Consider the following 22,793-nt stretch of genomic DNA (forward strand, 5'->3'; position numbering starts at 1 on the left):
CGCGAGGTTTGCAGCCTGCTTGCCGACCAGCAATGGCGGAGTCGCGGTGACGTGAGGATCCCACGCTCGGTTTGCGGGGCCGTGGCGAGGACATGCTGGCGGTCGCGGTGCTGCGCGCCTGCCGCCCGAGGTGTGGCAGGGATTTGGGGTCGAGGGTAAGGCCGGCCCAGGCGGGCACTAAGGTCAAACTGCGGACACCAGCAACTGCAGCTGCTGATTTACACCAAGTGCTGGAGTAACTCAGTGGGTCAGGCAGCATCTCTGGAGAGAAGTACCAATTCGAAACATCACCTATCCATGTTCTCTAAAGATGCTGGCTGACCCGCTGAGACACTTTGTGTCTTTTTGTTTAAAAATGTGGCAAAAGAGCTGGTGCAGGAGGGAGGGCTTCAGTCGTGTGGATCATTGGGCTCTCTACCAGGGTAGGTGGGACCTGTACAACAGGGACAGGTCTCACATGAACTGGAGGGGAATCAATATCCTTGCAGGGAGATTTCAAGTACGCTCTCCCAATTTTGTCCAGATTAAAGGAGTTGCCGGACTTTCAGTCGCTGGAAAATCGATGGTGGACCTGTATTCCACTGTAAATTGCATGGATTATATGGTCTTCAGGAGAAGTAAATATCAGGCCAATGACTTTTTTTGAGTTTTTATATCTCTACAGCTGATGCTTTATGAATTTTACTTTTATTTCTGCATCATGTCAAGTATGCCTATATTTCAACTTATTCTGTTTTCATTAATTGAATTTCTAATTTACTCCCTTTGTATCCAACAATTTTGTTTGTCTTCCATTTTATCTTTCCTCCTATCTAAACTATCTGTCATTTGTGTCATTTAAAAAATATTTTGAGTTGTACAGCAGGCAAACAGGCTCTTCAGCCCAACTTGCCCACACTGACCAAGATGCCGTCTACACTAATCTCACGTGCCCGAGCTTGGCCTGTATCCCTCTATACCTTTCCTAGCCACGTACCATGAAAATGTATTTTCAATGTTGTTATAGTATCTGCCTCAACTACCTCCCCTGTCTGCTCGTTCCATATACCCACCATCCTGTATGTGGAAAAAGTTGCTCGTTAGGTTCCTATTAAATCTTTCCCCTCATCTTAAACCTAGATCCTTCTTCATTCTTCTACTCTGGGTAAAATACTCTACATTCACTCTATATTCCCCTTATGATCTTGTGCACCTCTATAAGATGACCCCTCGTATTCTTGTGTTCCATAGAATAAAGTCCTAGCCTGCTCAACCTCTCCCTATGCCTCTGGCGCTCAAATCTATGTTCCTGGCAACATCCTTGCAAATCTTCTCTGCACTCTTTCCAGCTTGACAATATCTTTCCGAAACTGAATACAGTGCTCCAAATGTGGCGTTACCAACATTTTGTATGTTTGTTAATTATTTTTCCCTGACTTCACAATGATAGTTGCAATTTCTTGGTAAGTAATTTGTAATAAAGAGTGAATTTTTGTAAGATAATGCCTATATTTATCTGACATCATTCATGACGACTCAATTTGCTGTAAAAGTATCTTTCAAAAGTAAACACAGTTGTAATTGGGAAATTGCCAATCACTTTGCACAAAAATCTCCCAAATGACAAGGTAATATTGACCTGTTAATTTGTCTTGACGATGGTGAAGAGTTATCATCCAGAATGTTTATGAGGACTTCCCTGCTTTTCGGGTCTTGAAGGGTCTTTTACATTTACCTGAGAGGTATCTAGGAGTACACGTGCATAGTTCTTTGAAAGTGGTGTCACAGGTGGATAGCGTGGTCAAGGCTTTTGGCATATTGACCTTCATCAGTCGTAGTATTGAGTATAGAAGTTGGGAGATCATGTTGCAGTTATACAAGATGTTGATGAGTACACATTTAACTGAAAAGGGTATTGACTCAACGTCACCCATTTCTTCCCTCCAGAGATGCTGCCTGTCCCAAAGTTACTCCAGCATTTTGTGTCTATTGAGACCGCATTTAGAATATTGGGTTCAGTTTTGGTCACCATGTTATAGGATAGATGTTGTCAAGCTTGAAAGTGTTCAGAGAAGATTTACCAGGATGTTGCCAGGACTCGGGGGACTGAGCTATAGGGAAAGGTTGAACAGGATAGGGCTTTATTCCTTGCAGTGCTGGAGGATGAGGGGTGATCTTATAGAGGTGTACAGAATCTTGAGGGGAGTGGATCGGGTTAACAGTGTTTTGCCAGGGAATCGAGAACCAGGGGACATGGGTTTAAGGTGAGGGGGGAAAGATTTAAAGGAAACCTGAGGGATATCTTTTTTACACAAAGGGTGGTGGGTGCATGAAACAAGCTGCAAGTATGGAGGTGGTACTTGAGGTAGGTACTATCGCAATGTTTAAGAAATATTGAGACAAGTACATGGATAGGATAGGTTTAGAGGTATATGGGCTAAAAGTAGGTGGGACTAGTGTAGAAGGAACAAGTTGGTCTGTGTGGGCCGGAGGGCCTGTTTCCACGCTGCGTGACTCTAGGACTCGTGAGTACAAGAAAGCTTGGTTCAAGATTTTGCACGAAAGATGCATCTTTGCCAGAGCAATAATTTCCCGGGAATGCATTTTAACATTAAGTTAGTGTCTCAACATTGAAATGTAACCAACTGTATTCTGATCCTGGAGAAAAATGCTTCTTTTGGGCCACAGATGACAGTTCTCACCACATATCTGATCATATTGTTAATAATATATCCAAGACTCTTTTCCTGGATAATTAACCTATCCATCATATTGCAGAGAAAATATCTTGAGGCTGAGGATAAGATCTGTGCTTATGCAAGCACAATTGGCTGTCTAGACCGCTGAAATCTTGTCTCTCTCATCACTGTCAGATATTTTAACCACACCTGATAATCTGCACAAAGTTTATCAGTTAGAAATATATAAATGAACACATCCATTGAATGCAGTCTCTCCCTTTCTCTCTAGTCTCAATTTTTTTTGGGGGAACCTTTTCCTGCCCACTCTCACTGTCAGTCCTGCAAAACATCCTTTTCACTTAGAGATACAGCATGGAAACGGGTCCTTCGGCCCACCGAGTCTGCGCCGACCAGCGATCACCCACACCCTATACACTGGGGACAATTTATAGAAGCCAATTAACGTACAAACCTGCATGTCTTTGGAATGTGGGAGGAAACCAAAGCACCTGGAGGAAATCTACATGGTCACGGAGAACGTACAGATAGCATCCATAGACAGGATGGAATCTGGGTGTCTGGCGCTGTAAGGCCGTAGCTCTACCTCTGCCACTAATCAAATAGTTAGTGATAAATGAATCCAGTGCTGGAGTAAGTCAGTGGGTCAGGCATCATCTCTGGAGAACATGGATAGGTAACGTTTCAGGTTGGGACCCTTCTTCAGACTAGTTATTCAGTTAAATAGAGAATGTGTGTCTGAAGATAGTGGGACTATGCGCATTTTACTGTTGCATTAATTGAACATGTTATTTTGTGCTCTTGAAATAGTTGGTGTCCGTTCTATCAGGAGGAAATGAGTTGCCAGCAAATCTCCGGCTCCAAACAAACATAATTGAGAAAGAAAGGAAAGGTATGCTATTCAGTATTGTTTAAGCTAATAATAGTCAATAGACAATAGGTGCAGGAGTAGGCCATTCGGCCCTTCGAGCCAGCACCGCCATTCAATGTGATCATGGCTGATCATTCTCAATCAGTACCCCGTTCCTGCTTTCTCCCCATACCCCCTGACTCCACTATCCTTAAGAGCTCTATCTAGCTCTCTCTTGAATGCATTCAGAGAATTGGCCTCCACTGCCTTCTGAGGTAGAGAATTCCACAGATTCACAACTCTGACTGAAAACGTTTTTCCTCATCTCAGTAAAACTCTTAAGCGCATGTTTGGATCAATATAAAAAGTAAAATACCACTGGAAGAATCTCTGCCTTTTTGTTTCTGAGTTTGTAAGTATCATCTGAAGACATGGGAAATTGCAAAATGTTGTAACCTTGAGCAAATCACAAAGTGGTGGAGGAACTCAGTGGGTCAGGCAGTATCTGTGGAGGGAATGGACAAAGTGATAAATAAAATTGGCTTCTTGAAGGGGGCTTAATATCAACACAATCTATCTTTTGTCCAAATGATTCTGATTTCAGTAACTCTGTTCTTGGTCATTAACTGTTGCCAAAGGTTCAAAAGGCTGAAGCTTATTTACTAGGATACCCATTCAGCATGAAGTAATGTGTATTGTTAGGTCCTTTAAAGAATTCTTACAAAGTACATACGTAAATTCAAGAACAGCTATTATAGAGAGCAAGTCATACAGCAAAGAAACAGGCAAAGGGTCTTGACCCAAAACATCACCCATTCCTTCTCACCAGAGATGTTGTCTGTCCCGCTGAGTTACTCCAATATTTTGTGTCTACCTTCAGCTCACCTTATCCATGCTGACCAAGGTGCCCCGTTTAAGCTAGCCCCATTTGCCTGTATTTGGCCAACAGTCCTCTGAACCCTTCCCATCCTTGTACCTGTTCAAGTGCCTTTTAAAAGCTGCTATAGTACCAGCCTCATCTATCTCCTCTGGCAGCTTGGTCCATATCCATTCACCCTCTGGAAATGTTACTGCTCAGGTTCATATTAAATCTTGCTCCTCTCACACTAAACCTATGTTGTCTGGTTCTTGATTTCCATACCCTGGGTAAATAATTCTGTGCATTCATCCTATCTGTTCAATATATTTCAGGACCCATCCCAATTGATGCTGGACAGCCTGTGTTGAGAAAGTGTGAGATTGCTATTCCTTCACATCTCAAGCCCAGACAGGCCTGGCTGGAGTCTCTGCAGGGGTTTGATGAGAAATTGGGTGTCATTGAATTACATCCTGATGTCTTTGCAGTCCCTCCAAGGTAATTATTTATTACATTTTAAGATTAGAATTAAAATACAAACTAAATTGTTTAAGATTATCTGCGTGACATTCCTTCATCTTTTTATCGGTTTGGCAATAGTGGATTATTGCCGAGTTTCAAAAGCTTGACCCAATATGACAAGTTTGTTACCCCACAAAATCAGGTTTGCGTTGGTTAACGCAAATGACGACAATGTTTGATGAATACGACCACTCGAAAGCAATTAGAACATTAAAAAGGAATTGGACATACAGCATGGAAACAGTCACTTCGGCCCACTGAGTCCACACCGATCATAGATCCCCCGTTCATACTAGTTCTATGTTATTCCACTTTTGCACGCACTTTTGAAAGGTGTTTGAGGGTACAAGATAAAATGCGTCAAAACAAATCCCCTCAACTTGCATCTTCTGAAGAGAAGTGGCTACATTAGTTGTGACTTTCCAGAATTCATCTTCTGGTCATGTCTGAGCAGATTAGGAATATTATGTTTGCTATTTTTTTTTAAAAGTGAGTAAGAAAACTGAGAGTAATAGACGAGGAACGCTTAAAGTCAGTTATTGAGAAATGTTGAAATTGGTTATTAAGGAAAGAATAACTGAGCACTTACAAAATCATAACATGATTTATCCTGAGTAAATGTGGATTTCTGAAACGAAAAAGATGCCTCACAATTTATTAGAGGGCAATAAAGTTAGGTCTCACTGGTCTGCTCAGCTTGACCCAGCCCCTGATTGTTGGAGCTAGGAGGAAAGCTCATGGAAATGCCGTTTTTTCTCCACCCGACCCCCAGCAAACAACTGATTTCCCAAACACTTGTTCGTGTGTAAGGAGAGTCCATATTCGGGTGTAGGTAACCCCCGGTAAGATCTGATCTCATTGAAATAGAAGATTCTTGGAGCTTGACATGGTGAGCAGTGAGGAAATTTCTCCTGTCAATGACGCCAGAGTCTATATTTACTCTTTGGCTCATCACAGAGGGGTGAAAGAGAAGTAATTATTACATCCAGTCTAGGAAAATCCAAGGCTTGCATTTGGTTTGTTTTGGCGGTCTCCTTTATTTTCCTTGAATGATGAGGTTGCGTGTTGGGACACAATGCCAAAAGTGGCTTAATGAGTTGCTGCAGTGGATCTTGGAATTTGCTTGCACTGTAGAGGTGATTTACCGATGGCAGAGGAATGTAGATGCTTGGACTCGTGGATGAGGCGCTGATCAATCTTTGGAGCTTGAGGGGAAAGGGATGATGCTGAAATTGGCCGAGGCAATTCTATAAAAAGTAATACGCTAGAATGCAATTCTTGTAAAATTTCTTACTTTTTTTTATCCAAAGCAATACTATTGTTATTATGTGAAATAATGTTGGGCAACATATATTGACTGATGCTTTTAAAAATAAACTACCAATGTTTTTTATTTGCTTTTAAACAGAATTGACATTCTACACGAAGTTGCAATTTGGCAGAAAAACTTTAAAAGAATAGTAAGTAGTCTTTCTTTAATTATTTTTCCAGGATGCAGGCTGTTATGCTCGGAACTAGATTTGGTCTTGAGTCTGAGTGTTCCAGAAATACGGGAAAGCAAAATAGCTAAAGTGTAGAAACAAAACTGCAGATACTGGTTTATTCCAAAGTTGGATACTAAGTGCTGGAATAACTCAACGGGTCAGGCAGCATCTCTGGAGAAATAGGATGGGTGATGTTTCGGGATAGGTGATGTCTCGAGGTGCTGCCTGCCGCTGAGATACTCCAGCACTTTGTGTCAATGTTAGGCAACATGGCTGCTTGAATCAGTTTTGTAATTTAGTCAAATCATAACTGATCTGTGGCTTAATGTTACTTTATCTCCTTTGCTCCATGCAAAATGTATCCATGCAACTCAGTCTTTAAAGATTCTGTGGATCTAAATACACATCCTTGAATTCCTAATATTTACTACATTTTGAGGAAATAATTTATCTGCATCTCACTTGCTCCAAATGTAATTTTAAATTCAAGGGATCGCAAGATGCCATCAAAATTTAACGTTGAAGTAAACGAGGAGTAGACAAAATTTCAAAGGGAGAATAAGGTTCCAACATGTTTTAATATTTGTAGAGTCATGCCAGAGTGAAGACTCGAGCTGAAGTAAGAGGAGGAGGCAGAAAGCCCTGGAAACAGAAAGGAAGTGGTAGGGCTCGGCATGGAAGTATCCGATCACCAATATGGAGAGGAGGTAACCATCTATTGTTTAAATAATCCATATTCATTTCAGTAATTCTGTTGAATTGCATAAACTTTACTTTGTGTTCATTTTGGGATCTGAGATTCCAATGATTTACTATTTTGTACTGAAATTATAAGTAATTGTAAAATGAACATGTAATTTTACTCCATATAACATCCTTCTTTACCTCTCTGATCACCTTCAGCACCATTACCAAATCAGATGGGACACCTCCCCTAGAAGAGTCACTCAATCCAATTGATCTTGCAAAGTCACAGTCATAAGGACTTGTCTAAACTGAGATACAGGAGTGAGGCTGGCGATTTATAATGTGATTACCTTTTCAGCACTGATTGCTTTCAAGCTAGTGTTCATGGGAACATATTTTGAGTGCTAAGTGAGGAATGAACATAAAAGCTGGCATTGCCCATCTTTTATTAAATAAATAACAGACAATTCTTTTAACTGCTTTAAAAAGAATGTATTTTTAACCATTATTTTCAAAGATGCCCATCTTTATTCCCTACTGTCTTATCCCTAGAATAGTGCGCAAGCTAATGACATTCATTCAATTCTTTGCAATTATTAAATTCCTTTGTGGCATTCTAATATGCTTTTAATTGAATAACATTCCTTAAAAAATACTGATTAAATTGTCAGAAGATTTTTTAATGATGGGAGAAAACCAGGCTTTTAAAAATTTGAATAATGTTATTATTTAGATTAATGCACCATTTTGGGATGAGTGCAGATTTGATATTTTTTAATGTAGCAATGCTTTTGCCATTTTCATGTAAATTCCTTTGTCTTAAAATGTAAAATAATTTTTGCTATTGAAACAATTGTTGCGAAACATTTTTAGAGCACAGGGTGGAGGAAGAATTCAGCCAGTGATATGCTGGGCAAAGATCTGTTCCAAGCATAAAATACATTTTGTTTCATAGGTGGTATTTCCCATGGTCCTCGAGGACCAACAAGCTACTATTATATGTTGCCCATGAAAGTTCGTGTAATGGGTCTGAAAGTAGCTCTCACCATGAAGTTTGCTCAGGTAAGTTCATTCCTCTTATCCTGATTTACAAAATTAACATCTTCTTTTTCACTTGTGTCTGTGTGCCTGTATGCTTTTCTTAGTTGTGTCTAGGAGGTATTTTTAATTAAGAATTATATTCTTCATTGCACCTCTTTTATCCTGTCCACCAGCTTCTTAAGCATATTGTACAGATTCATCAAGAAAGCATCCAAATTTACTTGATATATGATTGAATTTCTCAGTAGAGCAAAGTGTAGTTTGAGAGAAACATCTTTCGTGCAAGTAATATGCATTCTTTTAATCAAACATTTTAAATGTAATATGTAATCAGATTCTGCATATTACTGAGTTATATACAAATGGTTCTGTTTTATGCACTGAGTTGAGAATCATCTATATTCTAATTACATACAGAATTTTATTTATTTAATAACCACATGGTATCTGCTTGGTGTAATGTCCTTCAGTTGAGATGGGTTGAAGGGTCCAGGGTGGCACAATGGCTGAGTTGCTGCCTTGCAGCACCAGCCCTGGTTTAAATACTGACTACGGGTGTTGTATGTTGTTCTCTGGGTGCTCTGGTTTCCGTAACTTTCCCCCAGTGTATGGGGTGCAAAACTAGGATAACATAGATCTAGTGGCTGCGAAATCATTGGTTGGTGCAGACTCAGTGGGCCAAGAGTCCTGTTTACATGCTGTAGCTCTAATCTAATAATCTGTTACATTGACTGATTTATATTCATCATGCTGAATGAATGGTATGTCAGGTAGTTATAAATATTTAAGTTTTTTGCCAGTGTAACTATTGCATGTATGCACCATATTGTAAGGATATTCCATCACTGCCTTTTGACTTTTAAAACACCATCATCTGTTGCAATTCCCATTAATGTGATGGATTGCTTCTCAGGATTACCTTCACATTATTGATTCCTTGGAGATGCCCAGTCCAGACCCTGAATACCTTCGTGACCTTGCATTACATAGGCATTGGGGAGATTCTGTTCTTATTGTTGATGTGTGAGTACTTTTCTTTTATTGTTCTTGCTACAAAGTGTGAATCATTTACAACCTGTAGGGTATTGGATACAACTGGCTTGAGAATTAGTAAAAGCCTTTTAATCCCATCAGAAGTTGAAATTAACTCTATCCATAATCAACCAGAAAATCTTTTAAAACTAGAGGAAACAATTAAATGGTCTCTAGATCATGAAATGGAATAAGACTTTTTATTCCTTTAGTAATGAAGACATGCCAGAAAATATATTGGAGGCAACAAAAAAATCCAAAACGATAACAGTGATTCCTGTTTTAGGTAAGTGTTTCTTTTGTATTAATATTGGTTGGTCAGAGTTGTCAATGTTCAGTGGAGAGGAAAGAATAGCAAATAGCAACTGCCACATTCTTTCAATTCTCTCTACATCAAAAAAACTCTGAAAGGAGAATATTAGCTTGCAATTTGCCATACACTGTCTCACAATTGAAATTGGTAAGTGATTTAGATTTTAGATGTGCAAAAGCAGTTTTAATCTCATTTTAGTAGACTCACCATTCATAGATAAGCCTTTATTACAATGTGTTAAATGTTATTTGGGAAATAAGATGCAGAATCTGTATATAAATTCCTGTCTGTAAAAGGTCAGAATCACCTATTTGATTAAAAAATAATACCGTTAACTTAAGAGTAATGCAACATGGAAACAGGCCCTTGGCCCAACGTACCCATGCCAACCAAAATGCCCCATCAATACTTTGTTCCATTGCCTGTGTTTGGCCCATATCCCACAACCTTTTATCTGTTAAGCTCAAATTATAGTAGTAGTGAGGACTTGTAGTTATATCAAGTTAACATAAAGTACAAGTTAAATTATTTTTTGCTGCCTAGGTTTTCTGAAATGTTGTTGTATTCTCTTTCAGGGCTGAATGTGCATAGCATGCTGAAACATGAGACCCTGGTTCTTACGTTGGATGCAGTCAATCTTCTAGAGAAAAAGCTCTTGTGGCATGATACCAGATTCTCCCCCCTTTATCCATTCAAACTACCTTATAGAGACTTTCCTTAAGAATAAAATGTAAAAAGTGTTAAGAAAAAGACCTTTTATTTTCTTATTTCAATAAAATCGTAGGCATGCAGTTAGTACAGCTACAATGAACAGAAAAACTTCTGTGGAACAGCTCCATGTGCTAACTCATGTCTTATTTGCCATCGTAAAGCAGATCTTTTCTTCTCCGTTGGTACAACATAATTATTTGGAACGTAAATATGTTGAGGTTTCTGAAGGGAAAAATTCAAGAGATAAGTTATTGTTGATAAAGTACTTATTTAATACCCAGATTGTCAGTTCAAAATGGAAGTCATTTTTCAGAAAGTGATTTCAATTAATTAACAGTGCTCTTGGCAACGTTTGCATTTAGAAATACTGTAGACATTAAAACAATATGGATTAGGAATCCATTACTTTTTTGGAAAGTACTTAAATCGTGTGAATCAAATTAAGGCGACAACCACTGTTCTGCAGTGATTGTGCTGCAGAAAAGATTGCAGGAAAACAAAAAGATTACTTACCAGAGGTAGTTGACTTTTATAAAGCATTTGTTCCTGATAAAACAGTGATGATTGAGAGGTTAGTCCAAGAATTTAAACATTTTAGAAATTGTAGCTTTTCTTATACATACATACATACCCTTATCTCCCATCGTAATTCTTTCCTATCTTTTTCTCCAGGTGTTTTGAAAGTTTCCCAGTTTCGTTTGTATTCAAAATATCTGAAAATAAAAACATTAATCTATGCTCGGAATACTATGAGCATTAACACTTGTGCTGCTAAATTTGTCCCAATTTATTAACTCAACTGCAGCATAAGGTGCAGAAAAAAATATGGATCTAAAGCTTGAATTTGTATTGGTAAAAATAAACAGGATGAGAGAATTTAATATTTCCAGTAAATGTTAGTTCTTTTGTTACAACATACCCATTTACACATATATTGATTCAAGATGAGGTCCAAAAAACTAACAAGTCAAATTCAAAGTACAATATTGTGGGTGGAAAAAAGAATGGCTGCACAGCTAACAAGTGGAAAGAAAACTGATCTCTTTTCCTTCTCCCTCATCAAACTGCTTAGTGACTTAAAGATCTGTCTCTTCTCCTTGCCCAAGAAAATTATGAAAATGCCACATGCTACTAGCACCAATTGATAATCAAACCCACCAACAAGGGAGGTGCCGTGGTAGGCTGGCACACTGACTTCTACTGGGTGGCTGAGGCCAGGCGACAACTCTCAGACACCTCCTACTTATCCTTGGACCATGATCCCACAGACAAGCACCAGGCCTTAATATCACACACCATTTCTGATTTCATTACTTCCAGCTGTCTGCCCTCCAACCTTATCATTCCACAGCCTGATTTTGTCTTCTCCCCAAAATCTACAAACAGAACTGCCCTGGCAAACCCATTGTTTCTGCTTGTTCATGTCCCACAGAATTAATTTCCAAATACCTCGACTCCATCCTATTCCCCTGGTCCAATCCCTCCCTACCCATGTCCAAGACACCTCACATGTTGTTTGTCATTTCAATGACTTCCAGGCCTCCACTCCCTCATCTTTACTATGGATGTCCAGTCACTCTACACCTCTATCCCCACCAGGAAAGTCTTAAAGCCCTCCGTTTCTTCCTTGACCGCAGAACCAGCCAATTTTCATCTAACACTCCTCTGCCTAACAACTTCTTCGACTACTCACACTTCCTCCAAGGCGTGGCACTCCCATGGGCCCCAGCTATGCCTGCCTCTGTAGGGTACGTCGAACAATCACTTTTCCAGGCATACACTGGCCCTATCCCTCCACTACATTGACGACTGCATCGGTGCTGCCTCCTGCACCCATGCAGAACTTACTGACTTCATCAACTTCACAACTAATTTCCATCCTGCACTCAAATTCATTTGGACCATCTGTGACATCTCCCTGCTGTTTCTGAATCTCACCGTCTCCATCACAGGAGACATCTATGACAAACCTACTGACTCTCATAGCTATCTAGACCTCATTTCTTCCCACCCTGCTTCCTGTAAACTCTATTCCCTACTCCCAATTCCTCCGTGTACACACATATGTGCCCAGGATGAGGTTTTCCATACCAGGTCATCGGAGAAGTCCTCATTCTTTGAGGAACGGGGTTTCCCCTCTTCCATTACAGATGAGGCTCTCACAAGGGTCCTCAATATCCCGTAACTCCACTCCTGCTCTCCCCCCATTCGTAACAAGGACAGAGTCCTTCTTGTCCTCACCTACCACCCCATCAGCCGTCACAGCATATAATCCACCAACATTTTTGCCACCTCCAACGGGACCCCACTACTGGCCACATCTTTCCATCTCCACCCCTCTCTGCTTTCTGCAGAGACGATTCCCTCCGCAACTCCCTGGTCCACTTCCCTTTCCACCCAAATCACCCCATCCCCAGGTACTTTTCCCTACAACTGCAGGAGATGCAATACCTGTCCCTTTACCTCCCCCCTCGACTCAGTCCAAAGACCCTGACAGTCTTTTCAGGTGAGGCAGATGTTCACTTGCACCTCCTCCAACCTCATCTACTGTATCCGCTGTTCCAGGTGTCAACTCCTGCATATCAGTGAGACCAAGAGCAAGCTCTGCGATTGTTTCGCTGAACACCTCTGCACAGTCTGCCTAAACGTACCTGATCTCCTGGTGGCTCAGCATTTTAACTCACCCTCCCATTCCCAATCTGATCTTCTTGTCCTGGACCTCCTCCATTGTCAGAGTGAGGCCCAGCACAAATTGGAGGAACATCTTGGGTAGCTTACACTCCAGCAGTATGAACATTGACTTCTCTAACTTCAAGTACCCCTTGCTTTCCCCCTCTCTCCATCCCCTCCCAGTTCTCCCACCAGACTTACTGTCTCCAACTACATTTTATCTCTATCACCCACTCCCCTGACATCAGTCTGAAGGGTCTTGACCCGAAACGTCACCCATTCCTTCTCTCTAGAGATGCCGCCTGTCCCACTGAGTTACTCAAGCATTTTGTGTCTACCTTCAATTTAAACCAGCATCTGCAGTTCTTTTCTATAGCACCAATTATCAGTCTGAATCACGAAATGCAACTCGAGTTGTGCTTTCAACTGTGCAGGATTTCGGGTCCGGCCCAAAGTTGTTTGAAAGAAAGGGTGATGGTGGTGTGGGAGGTTGTGCTGCTGCCTAGTAGCTGCTGCCATGTTCAATGCTGATCTTGGCTGCCATTTCTGGGGTATACACATTTTCCTTGTGATGATGCAATTCCCTGAGAGCTCCAATTTCCTCGAGTTAATAGGCAAACTTACTACAGTGTTATCCCTATTTGGGTGTATAGTAGGAAAAACAGGTTGAAGAGATTCAGTGGAGCATTGACTTCCATTGCAATATAGAATCAGAAAGTTCCTGAGTAGCTGCATTCGGATTGTAGTTTTAGAGATACATTGTGGAACAGGCTCTTCCGTCCACCCAGTCCATGTCGACCAGCAATCAGCCATACACTAGTTCTATTCTACACACTAGGGACAATTTACAGAAGCCAAGTCACCTACACTGCTGCACATCTTTGAAACGTGGGAAGAAACTGTAGTACCTGGAAAATACTCATGCGGTCACAGGGAGAACGTACAAACTTTGTACAGATAGCCAAGGTCAGGATTGAACCCGGTCTCTGGCACTGTAAGGCAGCAACTCTACCACTGTGCAGCCCTCAATTGAGCACTGAAAATACCCATTGATTAATGCAAATGTAAATGAATAGGTTGCAGAGTGAAGTGCATGGGAGGATCTGATCAGTTCAAAGTTAGCATAGTTGAAAAAAGGTAAATTTACAATTTGTATATTAAATTGAAATAATTATAAATCCAGCACTCACTTTGCCACAGGATCAGTTTTCTTTAAGTTTCTTGTATGAGGATGATCCATTACCGGTCTAATAACTGCCACACATTGATATGAGAAAGTTAATAACAGAGCAAATTTGGTTAGAAAGTATAAACTTCCATCACATTAAAATATCTTAAAGTATAGTTAATTTAAAGCATACAGCATAGTTTCATAAACAACCAGGATGAATGCCCAGTTAAGCTGTCTTTGAAGAATCCTGGAAAATTCCAAGAAATCCATGGTGTTACAGGATTTTATGCCCAATTTATCAGGTATTTGTCTCGATTTTTTATGAAAAATAGCACCGCTGGCAGTACTGAATAGAGTACCTGCTACGTTTTGGAGTAAGGTTGAAGCGTGAACGCTTTTTATAGGAATTATACAAACCACCGTTATAGTTTCTATACTATTTCCATGGATGAATAAATTACACAATTAATAGCCAGTTTCAGAGTGCAAACAAAAGCACCATCCTTCTGTAAGCAAAACTAAAAACAAAAATATGAAACTGGTTTAATTTTTGGTCTTTGCTTTCTAATAATACTTAATTAGAATACATCTTTTGGACATTTTTATCTTTATACAAAAATGACGTGTAGTGAAATTAGAAGCTAATAAATGTTTAAAAAAATTAATCACTTACATGACTTTGGAGCATTTGAGGGACAACTGTACCCTTCACCTCCCAAAAGATTTTCGTTCCACTGCAGTGGAGAGGGAAATATTTCTAAATTATCATATTGTCTTATTCATATGTTGTCAACAAACCAGGGAATAATCACCTAGTTTCTTCAGTACAAGATCCCTTTACCATGCATATTAGTGCTGAATGTACACAAAATTAATTGTGATTAGTCAATGCACCACAAGGTCTTCCTCATCTCAAAATGTGGCTAACCTAAAATCAATTGTGTTTAGTTCCATTTAAAAAATAAAAATTAATTGCACATTTTTAAATTACAATAAGGATTTGATCTTGCATGCCAATGAAATGAAGGTTTAATATCCTTGTCCTGAATAGCAACAATAAGACAGTGTTAAGAATATTTACCAGATTTTTGGCAAAGAAAGGTTGGGTGGAATTTGGTCGCCTTCCAGGTAGACTGACGAATTCTTCACTTTGTGTGTCAGACTCTGCTTTATTGTCAAGGACCTCAAATCTGCTGATCTTCTGTCCCAATTCACTGCCTGCATCTTTTAAAGTTGCCAAACAAAAGACAGTTATATTTACATAAAAAATAACACAAAAGGTCTCCAGCATTTCTTGTACAAGTCCAATTGACTTTAAGCAATAGGGAAGAACTCATTTCTCCATGCATGAAAAAGCAGCAGATAGACTAAAAATCTTCCTCCTAAATTTTGCCTACTCCCTCTGAAGTGAGAAGGTTAAGAAATTCTTTACAATTTTAACCAGCTGTAGAACTATTTCATGAAAGATTATCATTATCGTGCTATCAGCCTGTACAACTTGGTGACTCAATTATAAATGTACCGGTCCTGCTGAGCCGGATGGTCACATCGCACAGTGAACCGGCACAGATCTACTTGCACTTTATTCTGTTTTAAAACTGTTCTAATTTGTTTCATTGGGTTGTTTAAATTAATACTGACTAGCTAATTAATTTATTGCATCGTATGGGAGGCGCATTCCCAATCTCGTACCCCTGTACAATGACAATAAAGATATATTGTATTGTATTGTTAAGCTAGAGCTACTTACTGCTGAGAATAGAAACATAGAAAATAGGTGCAGAAGCAGGCCATTCGGCCCTTTGAGCCAGCGCCGCTATTCAATATGATCATGGCTGATCATCTAAAATCAGTACCCCGTTTCTGCTTTTTCCCCATATCCCTTGATTCCTTTAGCCCGAAGAGCTAAATCTAACTCTCTCTTAAAAACATCCAGTGAATTGGCCTCCACTGTCTTCTGTGGCAGAGAATTCCACAGATTCACAACTCTGGGTGAAGAAGTTTTTCCTCATCTCAGTCCTATATGGCCTACCCCTTATTCTTAAACTGTGACTCCTGGTTCTGGACTCCCCCAACATTGGGAACATTTTTCCTGCACCTAGCCTGTCCAATCCTTTAAGAATTTTATATGTTTCGATAAGATCCCCTCTCATCCTTCTAAATTCCAGTGAATACAAGCCCAGTCGACCCATTCTTTCATCATATGTCAATCCCGTCATTCTGGGACTTAACCTGGTGAACCTATGTTGCACTCCCTCAATAGTAATAATGTCCTTCCTGAAATTAGGAGACCAAAATTGCACACAATACTCCAGGTGCGGTCTCACCAGGATCCTGTACAACTGCAGGACCTCCTTGCTCCTAAACTTAAATCCTCTTGCAATGAAGGCCAACATGCTATTAGCTTTCTTCACTCCCTGCTGTGCCTGCATGCTTACTTTCAGTGACTGATGTACAAGCATACCCAGGTCTCATTGCACCCCCCCTTTTCCTAATCTGACACAATTCAGATAATAATCTGCCTTCTTGTTCTTGCCACCAAAGCGGATAACCTCACATTTATCCACATTATACTGCATCTGCCATGCATCTGCCCACTCACCCAACTTATCCAAGTCATCCTGCAGCCTCATAGCATCCTCATCGCAGCTCACAATGCCACCCAGCTTTGTGTCATCCGCAAACTTAGAGATGGCACATTTAATTCCCTCATCTAAATTGTTTATATTGTAAATAACTGAGGCCCCAGCACCGAGCCTTGCGGCACCCCACTAGTCACTGCCTGCCATTCTGAAAAGGACGTTTTAATTCCTACTTTGCTTCCTGTCTGCCAACCAGTTCTCTATCCATGTCAATCCCTTACCCCCTTTGTCCTCCTCTATTGAGTTCTAAATTTCTCCCAATCTTCTGGTTGCTCTCCCAGTCCTCCGGTTTGGAAATTAATAAATTCAAACTAGATTTGAAAAATATTTCAATGAAAGAGTGAAAAGCCTGTTACAAATCACCTAAGGGCAATGGTGGCGTCAGACAGAGCTGATTCATTCCAATACAGTGTTACATAAAAACACTACCAGTCATAACATTGCATGCAGTAGAATGGATCTACAACTTGGTGCTTTACACATTTGCGGGTTTTTCTTGCCTCATATCATATTTGATTGGAAACTAAATAGTTTAGTTCATTTATTGTCACATGGACTGAGTGAGGTACAGTGAAGATTTTTTGTTGCATGCTAACCAGTCAGCGGAAAGACAATACATGATTACATTTGAGCTATTCAGTGTACAGATACATGATAATGGGGACATCGTGAGGAACATTTAGTGCAAGATAAAGCCAGGAAAGTCAGATCAAAGATAATCTGAGGGTCTCCAGTGAGGTAGATAATAATTGCTCTATAATTGTGGTTGGATAATTCAGTCGCCTGATAATAGCTAGGAACAAACTGTCCCTGAATCCGGAGGTGTGCTTTTTCACCTGTTGCCCGAAGATAGAGGGGAGAAGAGGGAATGGCCAGGTTGTGACACATCCTTGATTATGTTGTTGGCCTTGCTGAGGCAGCATGAGGTATACATGGGGATAATGGATGGGAGGTTGATTTGAGTGAAGGCTTGTGCTGCATCCAGAATTCTCTGCAATTTCTTGCCGTCTTGAATAGAGCTGTTCCCAAGCCAGGCTGTGATGCATCACAATAAAATGCTTTCTACGGCGCATCTGTAGAAGTTGGTGAGAGTTCTTGGGTTCATGCCAAATTGCCTAAGCCTTCTAAGGAAGTAAAGGCATTGGTGTGCTTTCTTGGCCGTTGCTTCAATATGAGTGGTCCTGGAGAAGTTGTTGGTGAAATAGTTCTGTGGCTTGCAGAAAAGTGAAAAACTCAACCAGATTATTTAACGTGTAATGCCTATTGTATCTTTCACTTCAGAATGTAGCACATTTCAGCATTAGTTACTAAGTTTTTGGAGAATGAAGCAGAGATGATTCGATCTAAACATTGTGTGTGTACATGTTTGACCTGACAGTCCCTAATGCCAATAAACAAAATGGACACCATTGCACTCCATAGCACTTGAAGTCCCTTCCCTCATCTTGAACACAAAACTGGAAAAAAATCTGGCCACATGGTTTGAATAGCTTTATATTTGGTATCCATATGACATGATCTTAGACAGGGCACCAGGGTTCCAAACTTGTCATTGCAATGCATTGACCTTCCCATCTTACACCTTTAACCACTAAAAACATAAATCATTTTCATAAATATTACCAAGAAGCTCTGAACATTTCATTTTACATGCATTTGAAACAAAGAAATCAAGTATGTGTAATTAAACTATTACGCCTTCCCCCACCCCCCAATAAATTATGATCGTCTGTTCCCATAACACAGTAGGAAAAAGATTCATGTTTACTAGGAATGCAATGATGGCTGAATAAATCGGTGTTCGAGAACAAACTTTTCAATTCCATTCAGTAGCGATCTCTGGTTAAAGTATAGGTGGTTTGAGCCTGTGAATCTATCTTGTTTCGACTCAATGATGGTCCAAGAAACCTCTTCCTTCCACATCTCTCAAGGCTGGGGCGTCTTATTATTTACTACAAATTGTTATTCGAAAGCAAGTTTTAAAAAAATTATCACTGCCATTGTATTGATTTACACACAATTTCTTAATTAACAACCAGTCTATCTTTCTATTTCAGTTACCAACACATTTGAGCAGATGGACAGGCTTACTGGCTCTTTCACAGGGAAAATAACAGAGTAAGAGGCTTAGAGGATGATTTGAAGGATTCAGTTACTGTAAAACCAATAGTTGAACAGACAAGCAAATCTTATTTTAGGCAGTCTTCCTAATGGAATAATCTGTACTGTAATAACTCATAATAACGTGGGTGCCCCAAAGACTGAGAAGGCAGCCAGACCATGGTATTTACCAGAATCAGTTTCAGTGAAGGTTGATTCATCGCAAACATGCAACTGTCCATTCTTCTTCCTGCAATATCGAGCAATGCATTTTAAAAATACATCACAAAAGTAATCATATTTGCATCTAATCAATGCACAACAAAATCTAGAAATTGAATGCAAAATATGAGAAAGTAAACAGCTTCCAAATTTTCATACCATTTTCATTGAACAGAATACTTCATCTTATTCTCATATTTGCAATTTCTTTTAATGGTAATAATAGGGCAGAGCCTAAAAAATGTGAGAATGGAAAAAACAGATCTCTCAACCATTTAAAATTATACATGTGGTATTTGTAACTTTTGTTCCTGTGTATAAACATGAAACATATTTTGAAATATTTCCAAGGAACAGCAAAAAATGTTGGTTCCTCCTGTATTTTAAGAGCTCTCTGCAGCTGTACCTGGAATCGCAAATAAAACCACAGAGCTACACAAGTCTAGAATTGTGTAAGAGACACAAGAAACTGCAAATGCTGGAATCTTGAGCAAGAGACAAAATGCTAGAGAAACGCAGTGGGTCAGGTATTATCCTGTCCTACTGAGTCCCTGCAGCAACTTGTGTTTTTCTCTAGAATTGTGTTGATGCTAATTATCTTCAAGAGAGGTAAGAAGAAATCAAACAGTCCCAACAGGAGAAAATCCCTGATAATTAAACAGGATTAATGTTGGTCTAAATTTACTAAATGTATAAAGCAAAGTTTATTTACTGCTCACAAAAGCAAAAATCCGACAGTTACAAAAAGCATTATAAATTCAAAAAAATATTTACCGATATAATATGCAACATGTTTTTAATTTGTTTACAGGGAACAAAGAAAAGTGTAGTGACTTAGATTCCTCAATTTCATTACAGGTTGTTCAGAACAGCATGCTTAAAAACATTTTCCGAATTATTGAAATTCAGGATTAAAGGATTATTTCAACACTTCAGTTTAGTTAGAAAAAGTGGTTCATTTATTTAGTTTTCATACAAAATCATTGTCAGCTTACATACCGTAACACTTTTCTCTTAATAATTGGTTTCCTGGTGTTTTCAGGGAACGTTTCAGGGCTGCTCGTCCCACTGTTCTCAGATTGCATCTGACTGATATCACTCTCTTGATCAGGGCTATTCTGAAGAATTAACTTCAACGGTGCTGATGTGCTTCTGAACAGGTTTGGTTTCACTGTGTATCTGCTGTATGTGTCACAACGATGAAATTCTGTAGGAAAACCTTGGAAGATCTCCCTCTTATATGAAAACAACAAACATCAAAGAATATACCAATTAAAATGATAATTTATGCACAACCATTTCATAAGCAAGTCACTGAACTCAGGTTCCGTGGATTAATTTAGATCTCAGGAGATAATCTCAACAAGCTGACTCATTTTGACCGTGTTAAGATACAAGTAACAGTGATGTTATCGCGTCTGGAGAGTTTGAGTTATAAAGAGAGGCTCGATAAGCTTGGACCTTTTTCCTTGAAGCATAGGAGGCCGAGGGGTGACCTTATAGATTTTTATTAAATCATGCAAGACAAAGAGTAGCGAGAACCCCTGCTGCCCCCACCCCACCCACCATGGGTAGAGAAGGCTTAACTAGAGGGCATCGGTGAGAGGTAAAAGAGACCCAAGGGGCAACTTTTTTCGGAGTGAGCTGCATATATGGAAAATACCAAAGGATGTGATAGACGCTGGTACAATATGGAGTGATGGAAGGCAGCATGGTGGCGCAGAAATAGCGCTGCTGCCTTACAGCGCTAGAGATCGGGGTTCAATCCTAACAGGTGATGTCTGTACGAAGGCTGTATGTTCTCCTCGTGACCGCATGGGCTTTATCCAGTATCCTCCCACACTCCAAAGATGTACAGGTTTGTTTCCGCACGGTATCTCTAAACTAAACTAAATTATAACATTTAAAAAGCATTTGGACAGGTCATAAGGAATAGGAGCAGAATTAGGCCGTTTGGCTCATCAAGTCTACGCCATTCAATCATGGCTGATCTATCTCTCCCTTCTAACCCCATTCTCCTGACCCCTGACACCCGTACTAATCAAGAATCTATCTATCTCTGCTTTTAAAATATCCATTGACTTGGCCTCCACAGCCTTCTGTGGCAAATAATTCCACAGATTCACCACCCTCTGACTAAAGAAATTCCTTCCCATCTCCTTCCAAAAGGAACGTCCTTTAATTCTAAGGCTATGACCTCTAATCCTAGACTCTCCCACTAGTGGAAACATTCTCTCCACATCAGGGGTGCACTTCTGTAAAAAAAAAAAAACAATCCAAAATAAACAGTGGGGAATTTTAACTAGCGGGAAATTTAACAGTGGCCTCTCTGGCACAGGTGACAGCTCCAGCACCTAAAATATTAGCACGGCAACACTGCTCCACATCCACTCTATCCAAGCCTTTCACTATTTGGCATGTTTCAAAATTAGGTCCACCCTCATTATTCTAAACTCCAGCAAGTATATGCCCAGTGCTGTAAAACGGTCATAAGTTAACCCACTCATTCCTGGGATCATTCTTATTAACCTCCTCTGGACCCTCTCCAGGGCCAGCTCATCCTTCCTCAGATATTGTGCCCTAAATTGCTCACAATACTCCAAATGTGGACTGACCAGCACCTTATAGACCCTTAGCATTTCATTCCTGTTTTTGTATTCTAGCCCTCTAGAAATAAAGGCATTTGCCTTTTTTACTAGTGATTCGACTTGCAGATTAACTTTTTGGGAATCCTGCACCAGCACTCCCAAGTCCCTTTGATTTCTGGATTTGTTCCACATTTAGAAAATAGTCTACGCTGTTATTCCTACTACCAAAATGCATGACTATTTTCGTATCATTCACAAACTTGACCATAAAGCCTTCAATCCCCTCATCCAAATCATTAATAGTCACTGGCAACCAACCAGAAAAAGCTCAATTTGTTGCTACTCTTTGCCTTCTGCCATCCAGCCAACCTGCTATCCATGCTAGCATCTGGCCCTTTGATACCATGGGCTCTCAAATTCCTTAGCAGCCTTACGAATGGCACCTTATCAAAGGCTTACTGAAAATCTAGGTAAACTACGTCCACTGACCCTCTTTTGTCTGACCTACTATTTTACTTCTTCAAAGAATTCAATCAGATCCATCAGGCAAGATCTTCCCTTCACAAAACCATGCCGACGTCAGCCTATTTTATCATGAACTTCTCAGTACTTTGTAACCTTATCCTTTATAGTGGACTCTAAAATCTTACCAACCACTGAAGTCAGACTAACTGGCCTATAGTTCCCACTATTCTGGTTTGCTCCCGTCTTGTACAACAGGGTAATATTGGCAATTTTCCAATTGGCTGGAACCATGCCCGACTCTCGTGATTTTAAAAATATCACTATTAATGCCTCCACAATCTCTGAAGCCACCTCTTTCAGAACCCTGGGGTGCAGTCCATCCGATCCAGGTGACTTATCCACCTTCAGCCCTTTCAGCTTATCAAGCAACTTCTCCTTAGTAATAGCCACTCCACTAACTTCCACCCCCCGACTCTCTTGAATTTCAGGAACATTGCTGGTGTCTTCCACTGTGAAGACTGATGCAAAAAATTATTCAACTCCTCTGCCATTTCTATGTTCACCATTATCACTTGTCCTGCATCATTTTCCAGTGATCCAACATCCACTCTTGCCTCTTTCATATACTTTATATAACTGAAGAAACTCTTGTTCTCCTCTTCTACATTATTAGCTAGCTTACCTTCGTATATCATCTTTTCTCCCCATATTGCCTTTTTAGTTACCTTCTGTTCTTTAAAAGCTTCCCAATCCTCTGGCTT

At 40.0% G+C, this 22,793-nt stretch overlaps 2 protein-coding genes across 4 annotated transcripts in view; one reads left to right on the forward strand and one right to left on the reverse strand.

Annotated features, from left to right (window-relative positions):
- mrpl4 (mitochondrial ribosomal protein L4) lies at positions 1–10,975 on the forward strand. The gene is made up of 9 exons (XM_078405107.1): positions 1–155; positions 3,489–3,570; positions 4,720–4,882; positions 6,315–6,366; positions 6,980–7,097; positions 8,033–8,139; positions 9,032–9,141; positions 9,363–9,436; positions 10,039–10,975. The coding sequence occupies exons 1-9, from the start codon at positions 93–95 to the stop codon at positions 10,182–10,184; spliced, it is 915 nt and encodes a 304-aa protein (XP_078261233.1). The 5' UTR covers positions 1–92; the 3' UTR covers positions 10,185–10,975.
- The window catches only part of hyls1 (HYLS1 centriolar and ciliogenesis associated), an 18,683-nt gene continuing 6,100 nt past the window's right edge, over positions 10,211–22,793 (reverse strand). For 2 of the 3 annotated variants that reach the window (XM_078405105.1, XM_078405104.1), the window contains exons 5-12: positions 19,979–20,214; positions 18,949–19,007; positions 15,097–15,239; positions 14,689–14,749; positions 14,035–14,098; positions 10,806–10,887; positions 10,688–10,720; positions 10,211–10,396 (exon numbers count right to left, since the gene is read on the reverse strand). In XM_078405105.1, the coding sequence (XP_078261231.1) occupies positions 10,265–10,396; positions 10,688–10,720; positions 10,806–10,887; positions 14,035–14,098; positions 14,689–14,749; positions 15,097–15,239; positions 18,949–19,007; positions 19,979–20,214 (810 nt within the window). In that variant the 3' untranslated portion in view covers positions 10,211–10,264. The remainder of the gene's footprint in view (positions 10,397–10,687; positions 10,721–10,805; positions 10,888–14,034; positions 14,099–14,688; positions 14,750–15,096; positions 15,240–18,948; positions 19,008–19,978; positions 20,215–22,793) is intronic. The other variant, XM_078405106.1, reaches the window with a different exon arrangement.

Source organism: Rhinoraja longicauda, chromosome 9 (assembly GCF_053455715.1).
Source record: "Rhinoraja longicauda isolate Sanriku21f chromosome 9, sRhiLon1.1, whole genome shotgun sequence".
Taxonomy (NCBI): domain Eukaryota; kingdom Metazoa; phylum Chordata; class Chondrichthyes; order Rajiformes; family Arhynchobatidae; genus Rhinoraja; species Rhinoraja longicauda.